At 38.6% G+C, this 20,914-nt stretch overlaps 1 protein-coding gene across 3 annotated transcripts in view; it reads right to left on the bottom strand.

The window, feature by feature from the left end:
* CHCHD3 (coiled-coil-helix-coiled-coil-helix domain containing 3) overlaps positions 1 to 20,914 on the bottom strand; it is a 286,910-nt gene that overhangs the window by 226,245 nt on the left and 39,751 nt on the right. For all 3 annotated transcript variants that reach the window (XM_046021609.1, XM_046021608.1, XM_046021611.1), the window contains exon 3: positions 2,147 to 2,228. In XM_046021609.1, coding sequence (XP_045877565.1) covers positions 2,147 to 2,228 — 82 coding nt within the window. The remainder of the gene's footprint in view (positions 1 to 2,146; positions 2,229 to 20,914) is intronic.

Raw genomic sequence — 20,914 nt, 5'->3', positions numbered from 1 at the left:
TGATCCCAGGACCCTAAGATCATGACCTGAGCTGAAGGCAGAGGCTTTAACCCACTGAGCCAGGCGCCCAAGAATTTTTTTTTAATGCTTTTCCAAATTTTCTTCTCCAGTAGAAAGAGAAGAAAAAAAAAAGTAGCTATTGATTCTACTAAGAACTATGATATAGACAAACACACACCTTTTTGCCAAGATTTGACAGGTGGAAGTTTTCATGAAGAAGCGTTCAAACAAAATTTTTTTATATAAGAAAAAATAATAAAAAGGTTGTACTACCCTCTGTTCTCCTTAAAGGTGACAGAAAATAAATTCCTTATCAATAGTCATTTGTCCAGTTTACAGAGAGACTGCCAACCCCAGTCCACATGAGATATGAAATTGGATCTCACTGGCACCTTTTATTCATCTCATGTGCCCTTCACCCTTCCACAGACCACAGCAGATCAAATGGGAATTGAATAACAAAGGGGGGGAAAAAAACAAAAAACAAAAACCAAACACTGCAGTAAGGCGTTACTGTAACCAAAAACCTGTACCTTATGGGGAAGAAGGAACACAAAAATCCTATGTGAAGTACAATAAGCAAAGTAAATATGAGAGTCTAACCAAAAAATCCTTATTAAAATAAAATTCAATTAAAAATAATAAAATTTCAAAGACAAGAAATTCTACCATAACATATCGATTTTCTTTGCTTCTTAATGAAAATGGTCTGAAATTTTCTGAATATTTAAACTTCACTCTCTAATTATATACTCCATCAACCTAACCCAATTAAGTAATTATAAAGTGCTGCGTAAGAAACTATTGAAATACACACAGACCCTTTTAGCAGTACTAATTACATCTTGATTTCTTAAAACCCTAAGCCATGAGCCTTCCCTATTTCCTGAGAAAATGGTGGTCTTAATCTAAACTTATGTCCTTTTCCACACATTTCAAGCAAATTAGAGATAGCTTAGCACTCTGCCAAACAGAAAGAAATATTAGAGAACATTTTCAAATCCCTCAGTTTAGAAATAAAATCTTGAAGGCCCAGGTTAAATTATACATTGAAGGTCCTATGGTCAGTTGAGGACTAGACTCCATTTAGCTCTCGCAAACAAAATAGTTAAGCAGCCCAAAATAAAAACAAATACACACTAGGCATCTACACATGGTAGGCATGTGCCTAGTATTCACAGCAGAAAGACAGTCACATGATTATATAATAAAAGTCTGTGCTAAATGCAAATTTCAGAAATAGCACAGATGGGAAGCACTTGACTCTATCTTGGATTAAAATGTATTCACATACTTTTATGAATAAGGATATACTTTAAATCTTTAAAAGTAGTATTTTTTACTAAAAGAAAATATTATCATGCTGTTTTGAACATTGCTTTTCTCCAATTTATGGCCTTTCCACATCCTTCTGAATCAGCACATAAGGATCTACTTGACTGTGTAGTATTCCATTGCAGGCATGTACCATGATTCATTCATCCAGTCCCCTTAACGGGCATTTGGATTGCTTCCAGTTTTCTACTGTAACAAAAACACTTCAGGGAACATTCTTTCAGCTGTTAGTAGTATTAGTAATGACAATAATTGCATAGATGTACAAAAGACTAAAATGTTCAAGAATGGGACAGAATTACGGAGGATTTTAAATTTCCAATCTTACATATTTCCGCAACATCTCCAGCTTTTTAAAGTGAGTACATTACTAATTAGAGTTAATTAGTGTTAATATGGACATTATGTCAAATATGACATTCATCATTAGCTACAATATTGTAAGCCTTAACACCCATTGTAGACCATACAATTTTCAATCATAAATGCGTTTGTTGGAAGAAACTCGCCTAAGAAATGCCTGGAGAATCCCCAAGAACTACTTCTCACAGAGTAGGAAACTTCTCAGCAATCCTGTAGCTAAGAACCACACGAGAGATACAGTGGTCACACTCAAGTGTGGGAAGAGGGTAACACTGGGCTTTCACAAGCACAATCCAAAACTGAAAACGGCCACATTCTCATGCTCAACACATCCTGAAGTGCAGCCAAACACAAATAATGAGTCTTATTACAGTCATTCCTCTCCAAAAATGTTTTGTAATTATAACAAGAGGGCAGCAAAATCGCTCTCAGATACCACAAAACTCACCGTTTCTGGTTTTCAGACTCTTTCCTGGCTTGTTCCAATGCCAGCTCCTCAGCCACTCTTCTCTTCAATTCTTCATCAGAAACTAGGATCAATAAAGAGTAGAAGGAGAGAAAATCAGTGTTATCTTAAAAAACAAAAGCAAGAAAACAAAGCTGAGGCTAGATCTTAATGGGCAAAGTTCTGCCATCTGGTCAGTGTCTCCTTGGAACTACCTAAACACTGCAGAAAAGACCAATTAGTGCACTTCAGGAGTAATTTAATCAAAAGTTCCCTGGAGACCTAGAAATTTCCACACCTGCCAAAATGTATAATAAACTCAAGGAGCTGCTTACTGCCCACTGGGGACTGAGCCATTAAGTATAAATTCTTTAAAATGATGTCCTATCATTAAAGGCTGACAATCATGTATAAGGGGAGGAGAGGCTTGAGAGAGGGACGTCGGAGAGGAAAATAATACCAAAACATTCCCATTTAATAATTAAACACTTCAATTTTTTTTTTTAAAGTAGGCTCCACGCCCAGTGTGGAGTCCAGTATGGGGCTGGAATTCACAATGCTGAGATCAAGACCTGAGCCAAGATCAAGAGTCAGAGACTGAACCCACTGAGCCACACAGGTGCCCCATATAATTAAACAGTTTAAAAAACCATTTATGACAGTAAATCATTTGTAGTTATATTCACCTTCCCACGATTTATTTTTTAAAAAGGCATTTATGATTTATGAACATTTTAAAGCCATATTTTTTGGAAAACATGTCATTCAACGTCAAGTGCCAACAATTGCAGAGAGACACAGAAAAGTGCTGAGAAGACAGCTGGAGCTTTCTAAATACCTGGTAACTTGATTTGAAACATCTGGTCTTTCAAAATGGAAGTTTGTATGGTATGTTTATAAAGATTCTTACAGTTATGATAGCAAATAAAATAGACAAATTTTATATATTGCTTAAGACCCATCCATAAGAAATAAGCAGAGACTATTTCCGCTTTACCAGGAATGCACTACCTAAAATCATGACCAAGAAAGCACCAGAAAAACTTGGAAGGATCTAGGAGTACACACAGGACTTAAGAAGTACTTCAAATGGTGGAGCCTGTTAGGTGGAAAACCAGGCAGACACTTTATGTGATGAGCTCCATGTTGTAAGTGCCTTGCCTCAAGGCATATGCAAAAACTGAATCACAATGGAATATGAAAAACCTTAAAAATTTAGCTGACACTGGGCAATAACAATGAAGATATGGAAAAGGCCATAAGGACAGGTTCTCCTAGGTATGGATTATCAGAAAACAAAAACACCACCAAAGGACACCATCAAGGTGAAAAGACAACCCACAGAATGGGAGGAAATACTGGCAAATTATGCAGCTGACAGAAGACTTGTATCCAGAATACACAAACAAAAAGACAACAAAATTAAAAATGGGCAAAGGACAGAAACAGGCATTTCTCTAAAAAAGATAAGCACATGAAACACAGCTCAACAGCATTCATCATCAGGGAAACAAATCAAAACTAGGATGATATACCAGTTCAAACCCAGTATCATCAAAAAGACAAGCATTAACAAGTGTCGGTGAGAATGTGAAGAAATTGGAACCTTGATCCATTGCTGATAGGAATGTAAAATGATGTGGCCACCATAGAGAACACTCCGGCAGGTCCTCAAAATGCTAAACGCAGCTGCCATGGGATCTAGCAATTCCACACTTAGGTACTGTATATATTCAAAAGAATTGAAAATATTTATGGTCGCATTATTTGCAATATACCAAAAATGAAAACAATCTAAATGCCCATCACTGATGAATAGACAAACAAAATGTATATCCACCTCAAAAAAACTGTAAAGAGAAAAAAGAAAATAATATAAAAACAGAAGAATGGACAAGGAATCAGAGAAAGGAATCAATACCATTGGAGGTCTAATCCAAACTTAGCCATCAACAATCTGGAGGACCTGAGAGGGAAGTTACTAGCCTCTCTGTATAGTTTTCCTCAAAAGGCTGTTTTTTCTCAGCTGGATGTTCTCCAGGGTCCCTCTGATCTATACACTACGTTGCTGTTTGGCTTCTCTCCTACTTCACAGTCTGTAACATGAGAAAGATACAAGTCTTGGCTTTGAAAAGGTCACAGAAAATCAAGAACAAAACGATAAGAGAGAAGTCTGCCTGCATTCAGGCAAATCTTAAAAGACTTTTTCAGTATTCAAGGTTTAAAATAATACAAACATCAGCAGAGACACTACAGACAGCAACAGCTCAGCAAAAAGTTCGAACAGTCTTTGTTTTTCCATCAGCAAAACTTTGGATCAATCAGGTAACTTACCTGAGTTTTGAATTTTCTCATCCAAAACCAGGACCCACTGGGTTATATGGGGGTCAGCTGGCTATGAAGTTCTAGACTATGTACTCCACAAGGTGATAATTCTCACATTTCCAGCTACTTCTCATAAACAAGCAAAACAACATCACACATTTTTTCAAGTTGTTCACAGCTGGTACCTTTAATTAGTAGCAAAAACTGAAAAATATTTAACCCAACTAATACTACACAAACTGTACTCTTGAGTTTCCCATACCAGTTAGAATCTATAGAGAATAAGGCTGACATGCACAATCACACAGCTTCCCCCCCAGGACTTTTTCAAATTATCACGGCAACACTTTTCTCAGGCAAAATTCAGTCAAAGTCTCGATCACAATTCAAGTGCATTTCATTCAAACAATTAGAACTAGGCTTCAGGGACACCTCAGCGTACGAGGTCTGAGTACACAGCAATGGGGTCGGTTTTCTAAGTGAGCTAGTAAGTCTCCAGGTCTTCATGGTGCATTTTATGCTGTTATTATAGGAGCTTCCTACTACGGGAAAAACCAAAGTCTGCAGAGAGCTTTTTAATGATGATGTGATAAACCTAAAATGGAACAGTAAGGACTCCATTACCAAATGGTGACCAGCTGGGAGGCTGGGAAGGAAGCCATGTAGGAGAGACTGCAGAAAAGGGAAGTGTGGCTTTAAGGCTTATCCTCTTTCTCTATACCATCCTGCCTATCCTGTGAGGCCCTCCACCCGCCGTGGGTGAGGTGGAGAAAAAGATGGAGGTCACTGGTGGTGTCATCTAGGTAGGCCACAAGGCAGAGAGGTGGGCTTGAGAAAGCACCACAAAGGGATGCAAGCGGCCAGAAACTCCTGAGGCCACTGAAGAAGACGTGCCCAAGGGACCAACTGGTTGACATCACTTTCGGTCAGTAAAGAGATCAAAGCACAGCTGTCTTTCTAACACCCCAGCTATTTCTGGAAAAGAAAGAAGAAGAAAAAAAAACAATATTGGGTCTCACGTCCAAGGTCACAGCTGAAAAAGTAATTACCTTAGCTACAAGTGAGAATTTTAAAATAACAAAAGATAAAACATGACCTAGCATAAAGAGTTTAAAATCTAAAATAGCAAATCAAAGCCAAGGTAGGGAAATAAACCAGTACAGTAATGGGTTTTGAGCAAATCTAAGTTTCATGTTATTTGTTTTTAAATCAATAGAATACAGAAAGCAACAATATATTATTTCTTCTGATGGGTCTCGTCCAAAGCACAGAAGGGAAAAAGATATACCATGTGGAGACCACTATTTAAAATGGCCCTTCTGAAAACACTCTTTTCAGCTCCCAGGATCTGAACATTTTCTCAAATAAAACTGTTATTAAATTAAAAGGTCAGTGTCTCAGGATGGGCTACTTTAAGAGAAGCTCAGGAAAGGCCAACCTTGCCTATTAGCACAGGGAGTTTCCAAGCAGATCTTTAGGGATTGGCAAAGTTTGTAAAATGGAAAAAAGTAAAAAAGAGAACGGTTCAAGCCACATAAATCAGATTTGCCATGGAAATCTGCAAACCTATTTCAAGCTCAGTAAGTATGTTTCCACAGCTTTGACATACATACAACACTTTGCTTTTAAAATGAGTTAAGACAAAAGGGTATTTTCTTCACATACTTGAACCCTATACTTTAAAAAAAAAAAAATCTCCTCAAAAACCACTTCATTGTCTCTCTCAATGGCAAATGTATCTTAACGTATACAAACACTAGCATCTTCTCAATTAGTTGTAGATGATCCAACACTGACCACAGAACATGTGAAAAAAACGCCCAGTGTTTCAACTGCATGGTTATAGCAAGTCTGGCCCTAAATCCTTTCTTTAAAACTATTATTTTTTTAAGATTTTATTTATTTGAGAAAGACAGAGAGAGGACAAAGGGAGAGGTAGAGGGAGCAGCAGACTCCCCGCTGAGCAGAGAGCTCAATGTGGGACTCCATCCCAGGTCCCTAAGATCATGACCTGAGCCAAAGGCAAACACTTTAACTGACTGAGCCACCAAGGCGCCCCTTTAAAACTATTACTGAATATAATAAATATTTGTATGGTTGAAAGCAGTTCATGATTCCTAACAAATCTGTGTTTGTTTTTAGTAAACACCCTTCTAAACAAATGTTTTGGTTAGTACACTCTTTTTTTTTTTTTTTTTTTAAAGATTTTATTTATTTATTTGACAGAGAGAGAGATCACAAGTAGGCAGAGAGGCAGGCAGAGAGAGAGGAGGAAGCAGGCTTCCTGCAGAGCAGAGAGCCCGATGTGGGGCTCGATCCCAGGACCCTGAGATCATGACCTGAGCCGAAGGCAGCGGCTTAATCCACTGAGCCACCCAGGCGCCCCAGTACACTAATTCTTTACTACCTAGCAAAATCTTTTACTCCTCTTGGCCACATTCTAAATTTCTAAGAACTTAAATTCTTTAGAGATTCTAAGAATCTGAATTTCTCATTTGGGTTCAGCATTAAATAAGAAACTCCTACTTATTACAGAGCCTAGTATTCTTAGGAATAGAATACCATGTTCTTAATTCTCAGAGAAAGTGTAGCATAAATTCCATTTGTTTCACCGGCCTTCTATGTTATACGACTTGTGTCCAAATTGCATTTTCAGAAACTTCTTAAACTAGGGCAAGCAAGGAAGGAAGAAGTGAGAAGAGGGATTCACAATATTCAAGACAGTTCCTTGAATGGAGAACAGACCCCAAACGATCGAAGAACTTCATGAATGCCTCATCATCTATGAAAAAACAAAAAATTGAAACTGAAGCTATGATTCAAGATTTATACAGATTCCCCGAACCTCAGGGGACATATCAATGTCCTTTGTAACATGGACATAACTAGGACTTTCCCTTCCCTTCATTTCCCTTGCAACATCCTTATACTATAATTCCCTCCCCAATTACAGTATCTCTTAAACAATCTCCAAAAGTTACTTAATAAAAATGATGGTTTGCCTCTTAGCAAAATGTCAGGTCCTCTGGGATCTTTTTCTTTACTCCAGTTCTCTTTCTGGTTTTACCATTTGCTGATAGATGTCATGTCCAGATTTATAATGGCTATTATTTTCATATGCCAGTTTCAAAACGCTGAAGGGAAACTACAAAGATCTGCTCTAAGAGGGACATACATGTAGGTAACTGCGTAACACGAGCAGCAGATGTTACAAAAAGACTGAGACTCTGCCAGGATTGAGACAGCTGAGCCCCAGCTTATACCATGAGACACAGCCAAATTAAATTTTCAGCTCCGTAGAAATATCCATTAATCTGATAATTTCAATAAATTCATTAATCCAAAAAGAGCACTGATTGTTTTAAGTAGAATAATGGGAGCATCCATGCAATCAATGAAAGACAGCACACAGTATATTGGAACTCAATGACTCACAGCATGGGTTGCAGGATAAATCCTGTCCTGCTCCTTGTCTTATAAAAGGTATGGGGTTTGACTGGGAAAAGAGTCAAAAGATAACAAGGATAAATCTCTGAGGTTAAAAAGAAACATGTAATGGTTTGCCACTACCCATTTGTGGCACCATTTACTCGGCAGACAAATAAACCTGATTTAAACACACACACACACACACACACACACACACACACAACACAACACACACACAACACAGGGGAGTATACTAAGTGTGATGTTCAGTTGACAGTCACATTCATTATCACCCAAGGATAATGTATCTTAAGACTGCCTTCAAAGAAACGCCGTCTGTCGAGATACCTGGCTGAGTAATTGAGGCCACCTACACGACACGGTTAATGACAGTGTCAGAACGAAAATCCGTAAATGCACATTGATAACCATAAATATTGAATCACAAGGCACAGTGGTACAGAGTGTGGCCACCTAAACATTAGCAGCATCAAGTTAATGGCTTATTTTGTTGTATTACTGCTGCTCCATCGGGATTTATATACCTTTGTAAATTTCTAATTTGAACGGCACAATATGCAAATAATGTCAACTTTGTTTCCTCCACAACCAGCACTCGCGGTGACCGATTCCACGTTCCATTCTATGGGAAAACACACATCAATACCACGCCACAGAAGCCGAAGAGCACCAGACAAGCTCATCAGTCACATGCTACAGTTTCCACATTTTTAAGTAGATAATTCATAAAACCAGTATTGAGAACCAGGTACATCTAGTATTTCATGTCTCAATATCCTGAATAATAGTTGCAAGACCTCACAAAGCCTCAAGGAAAGTGAGATCTATAATTTAAATTAAAAAATAATAATTACCTCTGGATATTGCTTTTTGATGCATAGCTTAATTTTTTGTGTTTCATAAATGGATGTGTTTTGTTCATGGGGGATAAAACTATAAATTAAACAGTGTTAAATCTCCAACCCCAAATAAAGTACCAAAACCATCCAAACCTGTTTCCATTTCGTTTCGGTAGTCTTGAGCGTGGCCATACTCAAACATTTCTTGGAAAGACCCGTGAAATGCAAAGAGGACCGAGCTGGAAACGAAGGGAGTTCCCCTTTAATCTAGGCTTTGCCACAACTGGTTTTTGTGATTTTGCTCAAAATCGCACCATTGCTCTAGGCCATGGATGGATAGTTCATCTGTAAACTTGAAGGCCCAAACTAGAAAATCTCTAAAAGCCAAAAGCCCTTCCCCTGAAACCATGGGTTAAATGGGAATCTCATGGAACTGAATTCATGCTTAAGCCTCCACTTCCCCTAAAAGCCCACTAAAATGAAGGTAAAGGATAAAAGAGTACATCACTGGCAACATACATGGTCAGTTGCTTGAAGTGACACTCCTCATTTGGAGAAACTGTCTGTCGGATACCCACCCAGCAAACTACCAAAAACAGCCTCTAGACTTCATGGACAATGCAAAACTAAAAGACGGAGAAACAACGGGTCAAGGAGCAATATTCCGCAGGCTATGACAGATGTTCAAAAAGGATGTAATAATTGTTTGATCTATAGAATCAAACATCAGTCGTTACATAAAATAATTCATCAACTTTTGAGGTTGGGAAGATTTAGAGCAAACATATACAATGTAAAATCACATACAATGAAAGTAGAAAGTATAACAGCTCCTCAAAAAGAAATTCAAGACAAGTTCCCCTCCCCCCACCCCACCCCCACACCTCTGCCACCATCACCAGGTTTCTTTTTTTTGTTGTTGTTGTTTGTTTATTTACAGCATAACAGTGTTCATTGTTTTGGCATCACACCCAGTGCTCCATGCAGTATGTGCCCTCCCTATTACCCACCACCTGGTTCCTCAACCTCCCACCCCCCCCCACCCCTGCCCCTTCAAAACCCTCTGGTTGTTTTTCAGAGTCCATAGTCTCTCATGGTTCATCTACCCTTCCAGTTTCCCTCAACTCCCTCTCCTCTCCATCTCCCCATGTCCTCCATGTTATTTGTTATGCTCCACAAATAAGTGAGACCATATGATACTTGACTCTCTCTGCTTGACTTATTTCGCTCAGCATAATTTCTTCCAGTCCCATCCATGTTGCTACAAAAGTTGGGTATTCATCCTTTCTGATGGAGGCATAATACTCCATTGCATCACCAGGTTTCTGCTCCTGGACCCTCCTTTCAGAAAATCTGAAAAGGTGCCTGAATGGCTCAGTGGCTTGAGCCTCCAATCTTTTTTTTTTTTTTTTTAAGATTTTATTTATTTATCAGACAGGTAGAGATCACACAGAGAGAGGAGGAAGCAGGCTCCCTGCTGAGCAGAGAGCCTGATGTGAGGCTCGATCCCATCCTGGGATCACAAGCCGAGCCCAGGGCAGAGGCTTTAACCCACTGAGCCTCCCAGGCGCCCCGAGCCTCCAATCTTAGTATATGTGCTGCCGAAGCGAGCACCCGAGCCTCCAATCTTAATTTCAGCTCAGGTCATGATCTCAAGGTTGTAGAGTTAAGTACCATGTCAGGCTTCACACTCACAGCAGGGAATCTGTTTCTCTCCCTCTGCCCATCCCCACCACCCCCAATTCGCATACCCTCTCTCTTCTATCTTGCTCTCAAATAAATAAATTTTAAAAAATCTGGAACCATCACTACTGACAGTATAATATTTATAAAGGAGAGATGGATGGGTATTCATTATGAACTTCCTGTACTTGCCATAGGTTTCAATGCTTAAGCTCTTCTACAGCCAACCATATGAACTTATTTTTGTTTATTTTCTTCCAAATCAAGTAACCCCTAGGAATAACACAAACTAGGGAAATCCATCAATTCCCTAGATAGGAAACACACATTGACTTAATCCTATGCTAGGCTTTATACCAGATGAAGGTATATGGTACAACCATCAGAGACTGTAGCCTGAGTTAGTAAAATTGTGCTCTTGAGGTTTACCAAGGCTTGCTGCAGTCATGGAGTGCTTCATGAAGGAGGTGGGACATGGGCAAGGACCTACATTAGAAATGGAAAGGAGGGGCGCCTGGGTGGCTTACTGGATTAAAGCCTCTGCCTTCGGCTCTCGTCATGATCTAAGAGTCCTGGGATCAAGCCCTACATTGGGCTCTCTGCTTGGCAGGGAGTCTGCTTCCTCCTCTCTCTCGGCCTGCCTCTCTGCCTACTTGTGATCTCTGTCTGTCAAATAAATAAAATCTTTAAAAAAAAAAAAAAAGAAAGAAAGAAAGAAATGGAAAGGAACCCCCAAAAAGCACGTTTGTAGGAAGAAAAAAAATAGAAGGGTAAATTACGCCTGATCATGAGGAGGCCTGGAAACCAAGCAGAAACTGGGATACAAAATGTTTAGAAACAGGGCACCAAGAACAGTTGTTACAATATGGAAATAATGCAGGGCGCCTGGATGGCTCAGTTGGTTAAGCATCTGCCTTCAGCTCAGGTCATGATCTTGGTGATCAGGTCCTAGGTCAGGCTCCCAGCACAGCAGGGAGTCTGCTTCTCCCTCTGCCCCTCCCCCTCCACTCATGCTCTGTCTCTCACTTTCTCTTTCTCCCTCTCTCGAATAAATAAAATCTTTAAAATAACATACAGAAATAACGCAATCAAACAGGGTGTTACAGGAAATTTATTCTGGCACAGGTTTGCAGATCAACAGGATGGGGAAAGCATATGGCAATGAATGAGTGGTTCTCAAAGTGTAGCCTCATCCCCCCAGGCCTACCTCTCTCCCTTCCCGTGGAGCTACAGCACCAGGAACTTCTGCCCCAGCCCAGACCCATAAAGAAAACACCGTGGGGGGAGGGGGCAGCACTCCATGTGTTAACAAGCCCTCCAGGCAATCCTGGTGGTTGCTCAAATTTGAGACAGTGGCAGGGGGTGATGAACACCTACCTGAGCTTAGGATACTGGCAGTAAAGACAGCGTGGAAGATACAAGAGCTTTCATGGAAAAACTGATCCTCCATGACTGACAGAAGGAGAAAGAAGTCAAAGGTGCACCCAGATGCCAGGAAATTAATACCCATGATGGTCAATTAAGAAGGAGAGGCTGTTTGGGCAACAAGGATAATGAGTTCCATTTCAGACATAGTCAATTGAAAGTAATGGTAGAATCACCACATGGAATTGTAGGCAATTAGATATTTGAACCTGAAATTCAGATCTGATTTACAACTTGGCAGGAAATGCTGACTTGGGAATGACTACTACATAGCTGAGCTTAGTGAATTCTGGAGGAAAAAAAAATGCATGAAGAAAAAAAAGTGTAAGGATTAGACCTTAAAAATACATCAGAAGAAGGAGGGGAGTGAAAGAATAAACAGCATTAGGGGCAGAGAAGAAATGAACCAAGATACCATGTGCACAAATGATAAAGAGATTTCATCTCCTGCGCCAATTCCAATCAACTGGCAGTAACTGCTTGGGGTGCTGGTGTGGGAGGACTCCATGGCCAATTCCAGGTTCCATGAATTACAGCCTCCGCTGGGCACTGGAGAAGATCTGGCAGCATGGCTAACAATTACCTATTATCCCATGGAGTGCATGGAAATCGGATAGTGTGGGCATCAGGAATCAGTGGGAAGAGAGCAATGGAGGGCAGCAGTGATAGGCCTCTCCAACTAGTTTAGAAATAAAACGAGAACTAGGTGGAAAATTTATAAATAAAAGATGATTTTCACAAAAACTGCCAATCTGTGCATGTTTGAAGGGCAGCCATAATGAATAATCTACAACAAAACTGTAAGAGGCTGATGAACACTAGTTGTTGTTTCTCGAGAATAGATTAGAGAACACAACGTATACATTACTTGTTAGGATATAGTAGTTTAATGTACAGGAATGAAGCCCAACTAAAATTTATATATTATATTCCAGTCCACTTTCCTCATTACCACCCTGTTGCAAAGTTCACAGTGCAATTTTTAAAGTATATTTTATAACAGTGAGACGGAGTGGACAAGCCCACTTCAAGTGCTAAAAAGCTTTAACCAAGACTAATGTCCTTCCCTAAATAATTTGCTTTGGTAAATATAAAGTCAAATACCACTCCAACACTTAGACTCATAAATCAATCCTCCCTCTTCCTACTGTTATGAACTAGTGTGTGCTTTTCCCCAAGAAAAAATGTATTTTATCCAAAAATCCATTAATCACTAATAAAATAAGTGATTAAGTAATAAAGAAACAAAATAATAAATAGGATATTTAGTTTTTTAAACGCTGATCAACATTATTTTCTCAGGGAGTCTTTAAATTATCTTTGTATGTAATCAAAGCCCAAGAAAAGAAGACTCAAAAGTCCGAAAATAAAAGCTACCTTCTGATCCACCTAACTATCCACAGCTCTGGGAAATGTCAACGGACCCCAATCTCAAGACTTTCCTTCCCTCGAATGAAAATAAAATGTCTGACCTAATTATGGCCCTTTTGAGAAGGAAGAAAACTACAGAGTCCTATTTTAGATACTGGTCCACTACTAGCCAGTAGAAATAGTAAGGGACCACAGACAGACCTCTGGGTTCCACTGCCTGCATTTACAGCCCATCAAGTGGAAGGTGCCAAAAGGGCCTATTTAACACAAGAGCTAACCACTTCAGAACAATGGCCTCTCCTGGGAAGTTTTTTAAAAAGCAATTCAGATTTAACACCCATGCTTAATTCATATTTTATTTATGGTACTTCAAATATATTAAAACTGTGAGACAGCAGAATACACATCAGCATTATATTTTTCATTAAGCTGTAGTGCAATATCCTGAGCTTTGTTTTTTTTATTTAATTCATACTGTGATAATTAGATTAGCCTCTTTTTTGAAGTAAAATTGTATCGATAGCCCTGCTATTTTGTCCTTCATCTAAAGTAACAAATCTCTACTTATTGTAAAGAAAACAGAATTTCAATGTAGTCGTCATCTCTAGTAAAGGAAAAATGCTACTCTGCAAAGCATTATGGAAGCTGTGAATCAGCTGATCAGAGCTGCTTATTATACCATCTTTAAGACATGAGACTGTGGGGATGCCTGGGTGGCTCAGTCGGTTAAGCCTCCAGCTCTTGATTTCGGCTCAGGTCACGATCTCAGGGCAGTGGGATGGAGCCCCGTGTTGGGCTCCACACTGCGTACGGGGCCTACTTAAGATTCTCTCCCTCTGCCCCTGCCCTCCCTTTCTTCCTCTCTCTCCCCCTCTAAAAAAAGGGGGGGGGAGCATTTCAATACCAAAGGCCTTGTCTTTAAATCCAAGAATGTACTTAACCTTCTTCTCTAGGAGTAAAATAAATCACCCACAGTAAAGTTAGGCTGAGCAGAAGATAATAGTAAAACATTTATTGTGATTACGTATTTATCATGATTATATATTCCTAACAATCCACAAATTTCCTCAATATCAGTGTTATACAGAGAAAGGCAATAAAACACTTTTCTCTTTCAGTAACATTTCACTTTTATAACTTACACTGTGCGCTATATAGGTTTCAGGATGTAAACCTTTTAGAATACCCGGGGCTGTCCAAGGTAGTAATGAAAATAGATGCTTTCTTTGAGACCAGTGGTTTTCACCCTCACCAGATACAATGCTGCTTTCTTTCAGCAAACATTTTGTAATATGCCCTTTACTACCTGGAAATAGACAATAATTTGACACAAAAATTTTTAATCACTAAGTGATTAAATCTTAAATCTTAAACACTTTAATCACTAAGTGTTCTATTAAAAAAAAGAAACTAATGTGTAATAAAATAATGGCTTTTCACTATATAAATGCTCAAACGTAACCACACTAGAAGATGTATCAGCCTGAATCTTGAGCTTATATATTAAGTCACCACAAAGGCAACAGCTTTAACTATGGATACCCAGCAGCTGCATTCTCAGAAAATTCAGTATATCTTAAAACCATGCAGAACAGACCGTTTGCTTATATATTAAGTTCTGGGCTGAGTAAGTAGGTTTTCAATTGCATGAATTTCTGATGGGACATTCAGAAAATTGAGGCCATAGGACAATTCTTTTTTTTTTTTTTTAAAGATTTTATTTATTTATTTGACAGAGATCACAAGTAGGCAGAGAGGCAGGCAGAGAGAGAGAGAGAGAGAGAGAGAGGAGGAAACAGGCTTCTGCTGAGCAGAGAGCCCGATGCGGGGCTCGATCCCAGGACTCTGGGATCATGACCTGAGCGGAAGGCAGAGGCTTTAACCCACTGAGCCACCCAGGCGCCCCCATAGGACAATTCTTCAAGGGACAGAACTCTCTCAGGCATTGCAAGACCTCTAGATCCCTGCCCATACCACTAAACACCAGGAGCTCCCCAACGAATTTCTAAAATGCCCACCTGGGAGTCCTGTGAATTGCAAGACTAATGATTCACAGACCTGTACCCCTGAAGCAAGTAATACATTATATGTTAACAAAAGTAAAATTTAAAAAGGTCTAGAACATTCCATTGTCTCAGAAAACTCTCCTGGGCTCCTTTCCAATCAGTTCCTATTTTGCCTCCCCCATCCCCCACTCCCCAGAGCAGCACCCACTGTTGTCTTTTATCATCATAGAAAAGTTGTTTTGCCTATGCATGTACTTCATATAAATGGCATCACACAGTAAAAAATAAAATAAAATAAAATAAAATGCCATCTGGAAGCAGTGCTGCCCCACCACTGAGCATCATTGTTTGAGACTGAGCTAGAATATTCACGCCAGTACAAGAAAAACATGGGGAACCTAGCTATTTTATGGTGTGTATGACCACCACTGATAATCGCAAATAATGCACTGATAGTAGTATGAAGTTTCCAAACACAGATAAAAATTTGCAGGGGGATGCAAAATGCCTGCCCCCAATGTGAGCTTTGCTCCAAGATGACCAAGCATTAGTACCTTCCTCTCTCTCCATACTCACTAAAATCACATTTGCCCAGTCCCATTTTTACACATTGCCTTGATTTTACTTAATGTATCCCAAACCACTTTCTGTCAATCATTGACTTGTCTAATTTTTTTCTCCTGATACTTCAAGATGAGTCCTCAAAGGATGCGGGCTCCATCAGGAATTCAATGGAAATGGAGAGGTGGATACAAATGGCAGCCGAAAGACTCCAGCTCATTTGTTAGACCTCAAGAATACACAGATACAAGATGATACCCATCTACCCACCAACTGTTCTAATGTTTTCATTATTAAGCTCTCACAGACATTTTCAGGTTAATGCCTTTAAGAGAACAACTTCCCAAACATAACACACTTCCCATCAACAGTGTCCACATCTGATGATTCTTGGCCAATTAAAACTCTACGTTTCATAAGTGACTTGGCCAATTAAAACTCTATGTTTCATAAATGACAATATCAGAATTAACACCAAACAAATAGTTCAATAGGCCATATCATTTTGTATTCCAGGAAAATGAGAAAAGGATTTAAAGTTACTCACTCTAAATTGACTAATAATAATTCACAGAGAGTCTTTCTTGAAATTAAGGAAGTGAAGGTTTAGTAAGGAATAATTTCTCTATAAATACCCAAAATAAATTAGCTTTCACTACAGCATATAATAGAAAACTATCAAGCATAAATTATAGGAAGGCAGCAAGAATGAGTACAATCCAAATATGCAAGATACTTTAAGAAAAAATGTATTTATGCCATTTTTAAGTACCTTTAGCAATTGGATCCAGTTTTTAAAACATGTTTTCAGGTAAAGGTCCCTGGAACTGTTCTAACAAAACCAATAATTAGCATACCAACTTACTGTCTGTAAATAGCAATTTCTACTGTACATGACAATTTCATAAAATAATTTGCTAAGTAATTTGAGAATTCCTCGCAAGGAATTTTCTTACCAAACCCTCCCTCTCTTCCACCCCATCCCCCACCCTGCTACTCTAAGTAAACATAAAGCTTCTCTAATTTCGTGACAAGTTGTCATTTAAATGAATCCAAATTAATTTCACTGCATCTTTTAACATTTTTAAGTGGCTTTAACATATTTTATCCATAATACAGTTTATAAAGGATTTAACAGTAAAAAATAAGACATATTCGTAATATAAAAATATTTTAATAGTATAGTGTTCAGATTTAAATTTATATGCATCTGAAGCATGACTATGAAATAATGAAAACAGTATAAAACGTCACACATGAAAGATCTCCATTTCGCAATCACAACCATTGCACTTGTGTGTGTGTGTGTGTGTGTGTGTGTGTGTGTGTACATCATAGGATTGTGAAATAGAGAAACACATCTTATTTGACTTCTCTGAAATGGAAAAACAGAGCTCAATGAGAAGCACAGCAAAACTATTTAAAGAATCAGGTTTAAAGACATCTGTGTTCTCTTCCTGACTTTATCCTCTGTGACTTACATTCTTATCTATAAATTTCTGATGAGGTTTCTCTTGAAGACGAAATGAAATACTGAGAAGGTATTTTAAGGACAATGATGAACATCGTTAGAAAACAGAATGAAACTCTGTTCAGTTGAAGAGTCACCAGCATTGGATTTTTAAAATCCTGACTACTGTATAATATTTCATTGAGCTAACACTGTATTTCCCAAGAGATCACAATTTTTTTATCATACAGAAAAGATCATGTAATTAACAAAAAAAAAAAAAAGAAAAAAAAGAAGGGGCACCTGTGTGGCTCAGTGGGTTAAAGCCTCTGCCTTTGGCTCAGGTCAGGATCCCAGGGTCCTGGGATCAAGTTCTGCATCAGGCTCTCTGCTCAGCAGGGAGCCTGCTTCCTCCTCTCTCTGCCTGCCTCTCTGTCTACTTGTGATCTCTCTCTGTCAAATAAATAAATAAAATCTTTAAAAAAAAAAAGAAAGAAACAAACAAACTGAAGGGTGCTGGAGCGGCACTGTGGGGGGGGGCAGGACACGGGGGACAGGGACTATAATGGCTGATGGGATTAAGGAGGGCACTTGAGATAAGCGCCAGGTGTTGTATTCAGTGACATACCACTAAACTGTACACTTGAAACTAATATCACACTGCATTAACTGGAATTTAAACAAAAACCTGAAAAAGGAAAAAACTGTGCTGTGCCTCTCATGAGAATTCAGGATCTGGCCTAATGCTGAGGCCCAATTACATAAGTATTTCAGCTTTTGAGCTCCAAGGTTCATGTATTTATTGTAAATGAATTTGATCTGACAGTAACAAGAATGAATTTTAATCTCTTTCATTGTCTTTGAACACTGCTAAAATCATGGATTATGATGGATGATCAGAAGACTGAAGGGGAAAGTAAAACTGATGTTGAGCAAGCCTTGCCTAAAAATTCAGTTTCATGCCCATTTAAATACTGTTCGAACCAGGAAGGTCAGTAGCAAAGAGAAAGATTTAGATAATAAGGAAGAGCAACCTATATTTTACATATAAAGCAATGAGAAATGGGAAGCAAGCTCAATACCCCAAAACGGGGAAATGGTCCATCAGTAATACAGAAGAGCCATATTATGAAATATGGTGCTAATATTAACATGCCTTTTTAAAGACTATTAATCCACGAAAAGAGTCTCACAATTAAGCAAAAAGGACAAGATACTAAACTGATCACATTGTTTGGTCACATTATTTGATCATATTGTTTTGTACACTGTATGTCCAGTACTGAAAAAAGCAGAAGGAAACTATCACAAAGAAATACATATAAATATGTAGTCTCAAATGATATATATAAAGTGATAATAATGATATCTTTGAATTGGGAGGAATGGGTCATTTTTCTCACTCTTTATACTTAATTGGACTTTTTTACCAAAATACATTTTTACTTCCCTAATTTCATTTAAGAAATTATTTTTTAAAAACTTGAATAGACAATAAATTCCAGTTTTCAAATGTACAAAATATATCAGTTTAGCAGAACAGACATTCAAATCTCACTTACACCAAAAAGGAGTCAGCTGGGATTAAAGAGTCTAAAAGTGAGTACCACAAGATTTGAGAAAAGAAAATTGGTTTTTGTTTTCCCTTTTACGACTACACCTCATTATAATAGACTATGTATTCTTTTTTTTTAAGATTTTTTTAATTAATTAATTTGACAGAGAGAGATCACAAGTAGACAGATACACAGACAAAGAGAGAGAGAGAGAAGGAAGCAGGCTCCCAGCTGAGCAGAGAGCCGGATGTGGGACTCAATCCCAGGACCCTGAGATCACGACCTGAGCCGAAGGCAGAGGGTTAACCCACTGGGCCACCCAGGCATCCTAGACTATGTATTCTTACAAGGCAAATCACTCAAAGAAAGTACGATCATACACCAGTACTGTAATGTCTGGGGGAGCAGAAGTTATAGCATGGTTCCTAACTGTGCTACCTAGAAGCATACCACACAAGAGCTACTTGCTGAAGAGTTCTTTTGTATTGAAAATTATGAGATCCAAAGTGTCAGAAAAAGAATATTCGATAGCCATATTAAATACAGGAAGAAGATGGGGGAGAGGGAGCCTTAGAGAGCCAAAATATTCTCTTCGCACTTCATTGTTTCAAGTAGCATTTAATTTTTTGTCTTCCATTTAGATTTTTCCAATTGATACCACCAGTGGTCCTAGTATGATGAATGATAATATGTTATCAAGGACAGCTGATGAAAAATTCTTGGTCACTGACTTAAGCAATCAACTGAGGTTAAGCTAAGTCAGATAAAAGGAATGAAAGATAACCACTGATACGATTTTCTACATCATGTAACAAATAACCCGCAACATAATGATAGTAAAGCTCTATGGAGATCCATTTCCTACACGCCGCGGTCACCCCTACAGAGTCACTACATTTGGGGATGTTCTAGAAAATCACTCAATAAATTGTCCATTTTGGCTGTGAGACAGACAGAGTCCTATTTATTTTATTCCACAGAGGAATAGGCTAAAAGAAAATATAACTTCGACTATAAATTTACACTATTATATCTATCATTATATTCTCTGCTGCCACTAGCAAAATAAAACATTAAATGTTCTTTGCTTGCTGATTAGATTTATACTTAGTAGGAAATACATATCAGAATTTAGCCTTGCTTCCTTAAAATGGAATCTGACAACTTCTCGCTGGGGCTGCATTGCCTGAAGCGTCTCTGGTAAAAGCTATTATTCAATGTACCAAACTCCCATTTTTTAAAAAGTTGCTTAGTGCGTGTACACATTACAAGCACTGGCTAAGACAAAAAGGTTTTAAATATCTATTTGTAGGAACTATATCTCAATAACAAATATCAAAACCATCGCTTTTTGCAAAGCTTTCAAGACAGAGGAGCAATGACAAATGACAGGACACTGTAACATACTACAGCTTTATCACGAATTTACTCTTCATCTTCTTTATTTGGGCTTAAAGGAAAATCAAACTAAATTATTCATTCCTCACAGTAGCAGAGGAATCCTCAGATAATGTTTACACAGTTTGAATATAAACTGAAAATATCAAGTCTTTTCAACTTTTCACCCATATTCCTAATTCAGGAATAACTAAAATCCAAACAGGAATTCAGACATGTGACAAAGTGAAGTCTTTGTAACCAAAATATCCCAACATGACTCAGCTCTATTCGGAGAAGAACCTTTGCCTCAGGGATGCCCAAATTCTCAGCACTTACAATCCTGGCTACATCCTTTTCCAGTCTCACCTGGAAATCCAAAGAAAATTATGAACTTCAACTAACACACCACAGGGTGCCACCAGGGGCAGTTTCTGGTTGGGCATGTGGCTGATCAAAGTGAAGAATACATTTTCCAGCCTCGCTCACAGCTGTGTAGCCTCGTGGCTAATAGTACGTACGTGGACATGGTTTGTGAAGCTTCTCATTCCCCACAGCAGAGGCTGGAGGACAGCTGGGGCCATTTTGGATCATACAGATAAAGGAAACACTCTAGAGATGCAACGCGGTAATACAGAAGGAACGTGAGTCCCAATACAAAGGAATCCTCAAATTACCCAAAGTATTATGTGAGAGAAAAATAAAATCCTAACTTATTAAGCCATTGT

Source organism: Meles meles, chromosome 10 (genome assembly GCF_922984935.1).
Source record: "Meles meles chromosome 10, mMelMel3.1 paternal haplotype, whole genome shotgun sequence".
Taxonomy (NCBI): Eukaryota; Metazoa; Chordata; class Mammalia; order Carnivora; family Mustelidae; genus Meles; species Meles meles.
Note: the sequence above shows the minus strand (reverse complement) of the source record. Positions and strands in the feature narration are given on the sequence as shown.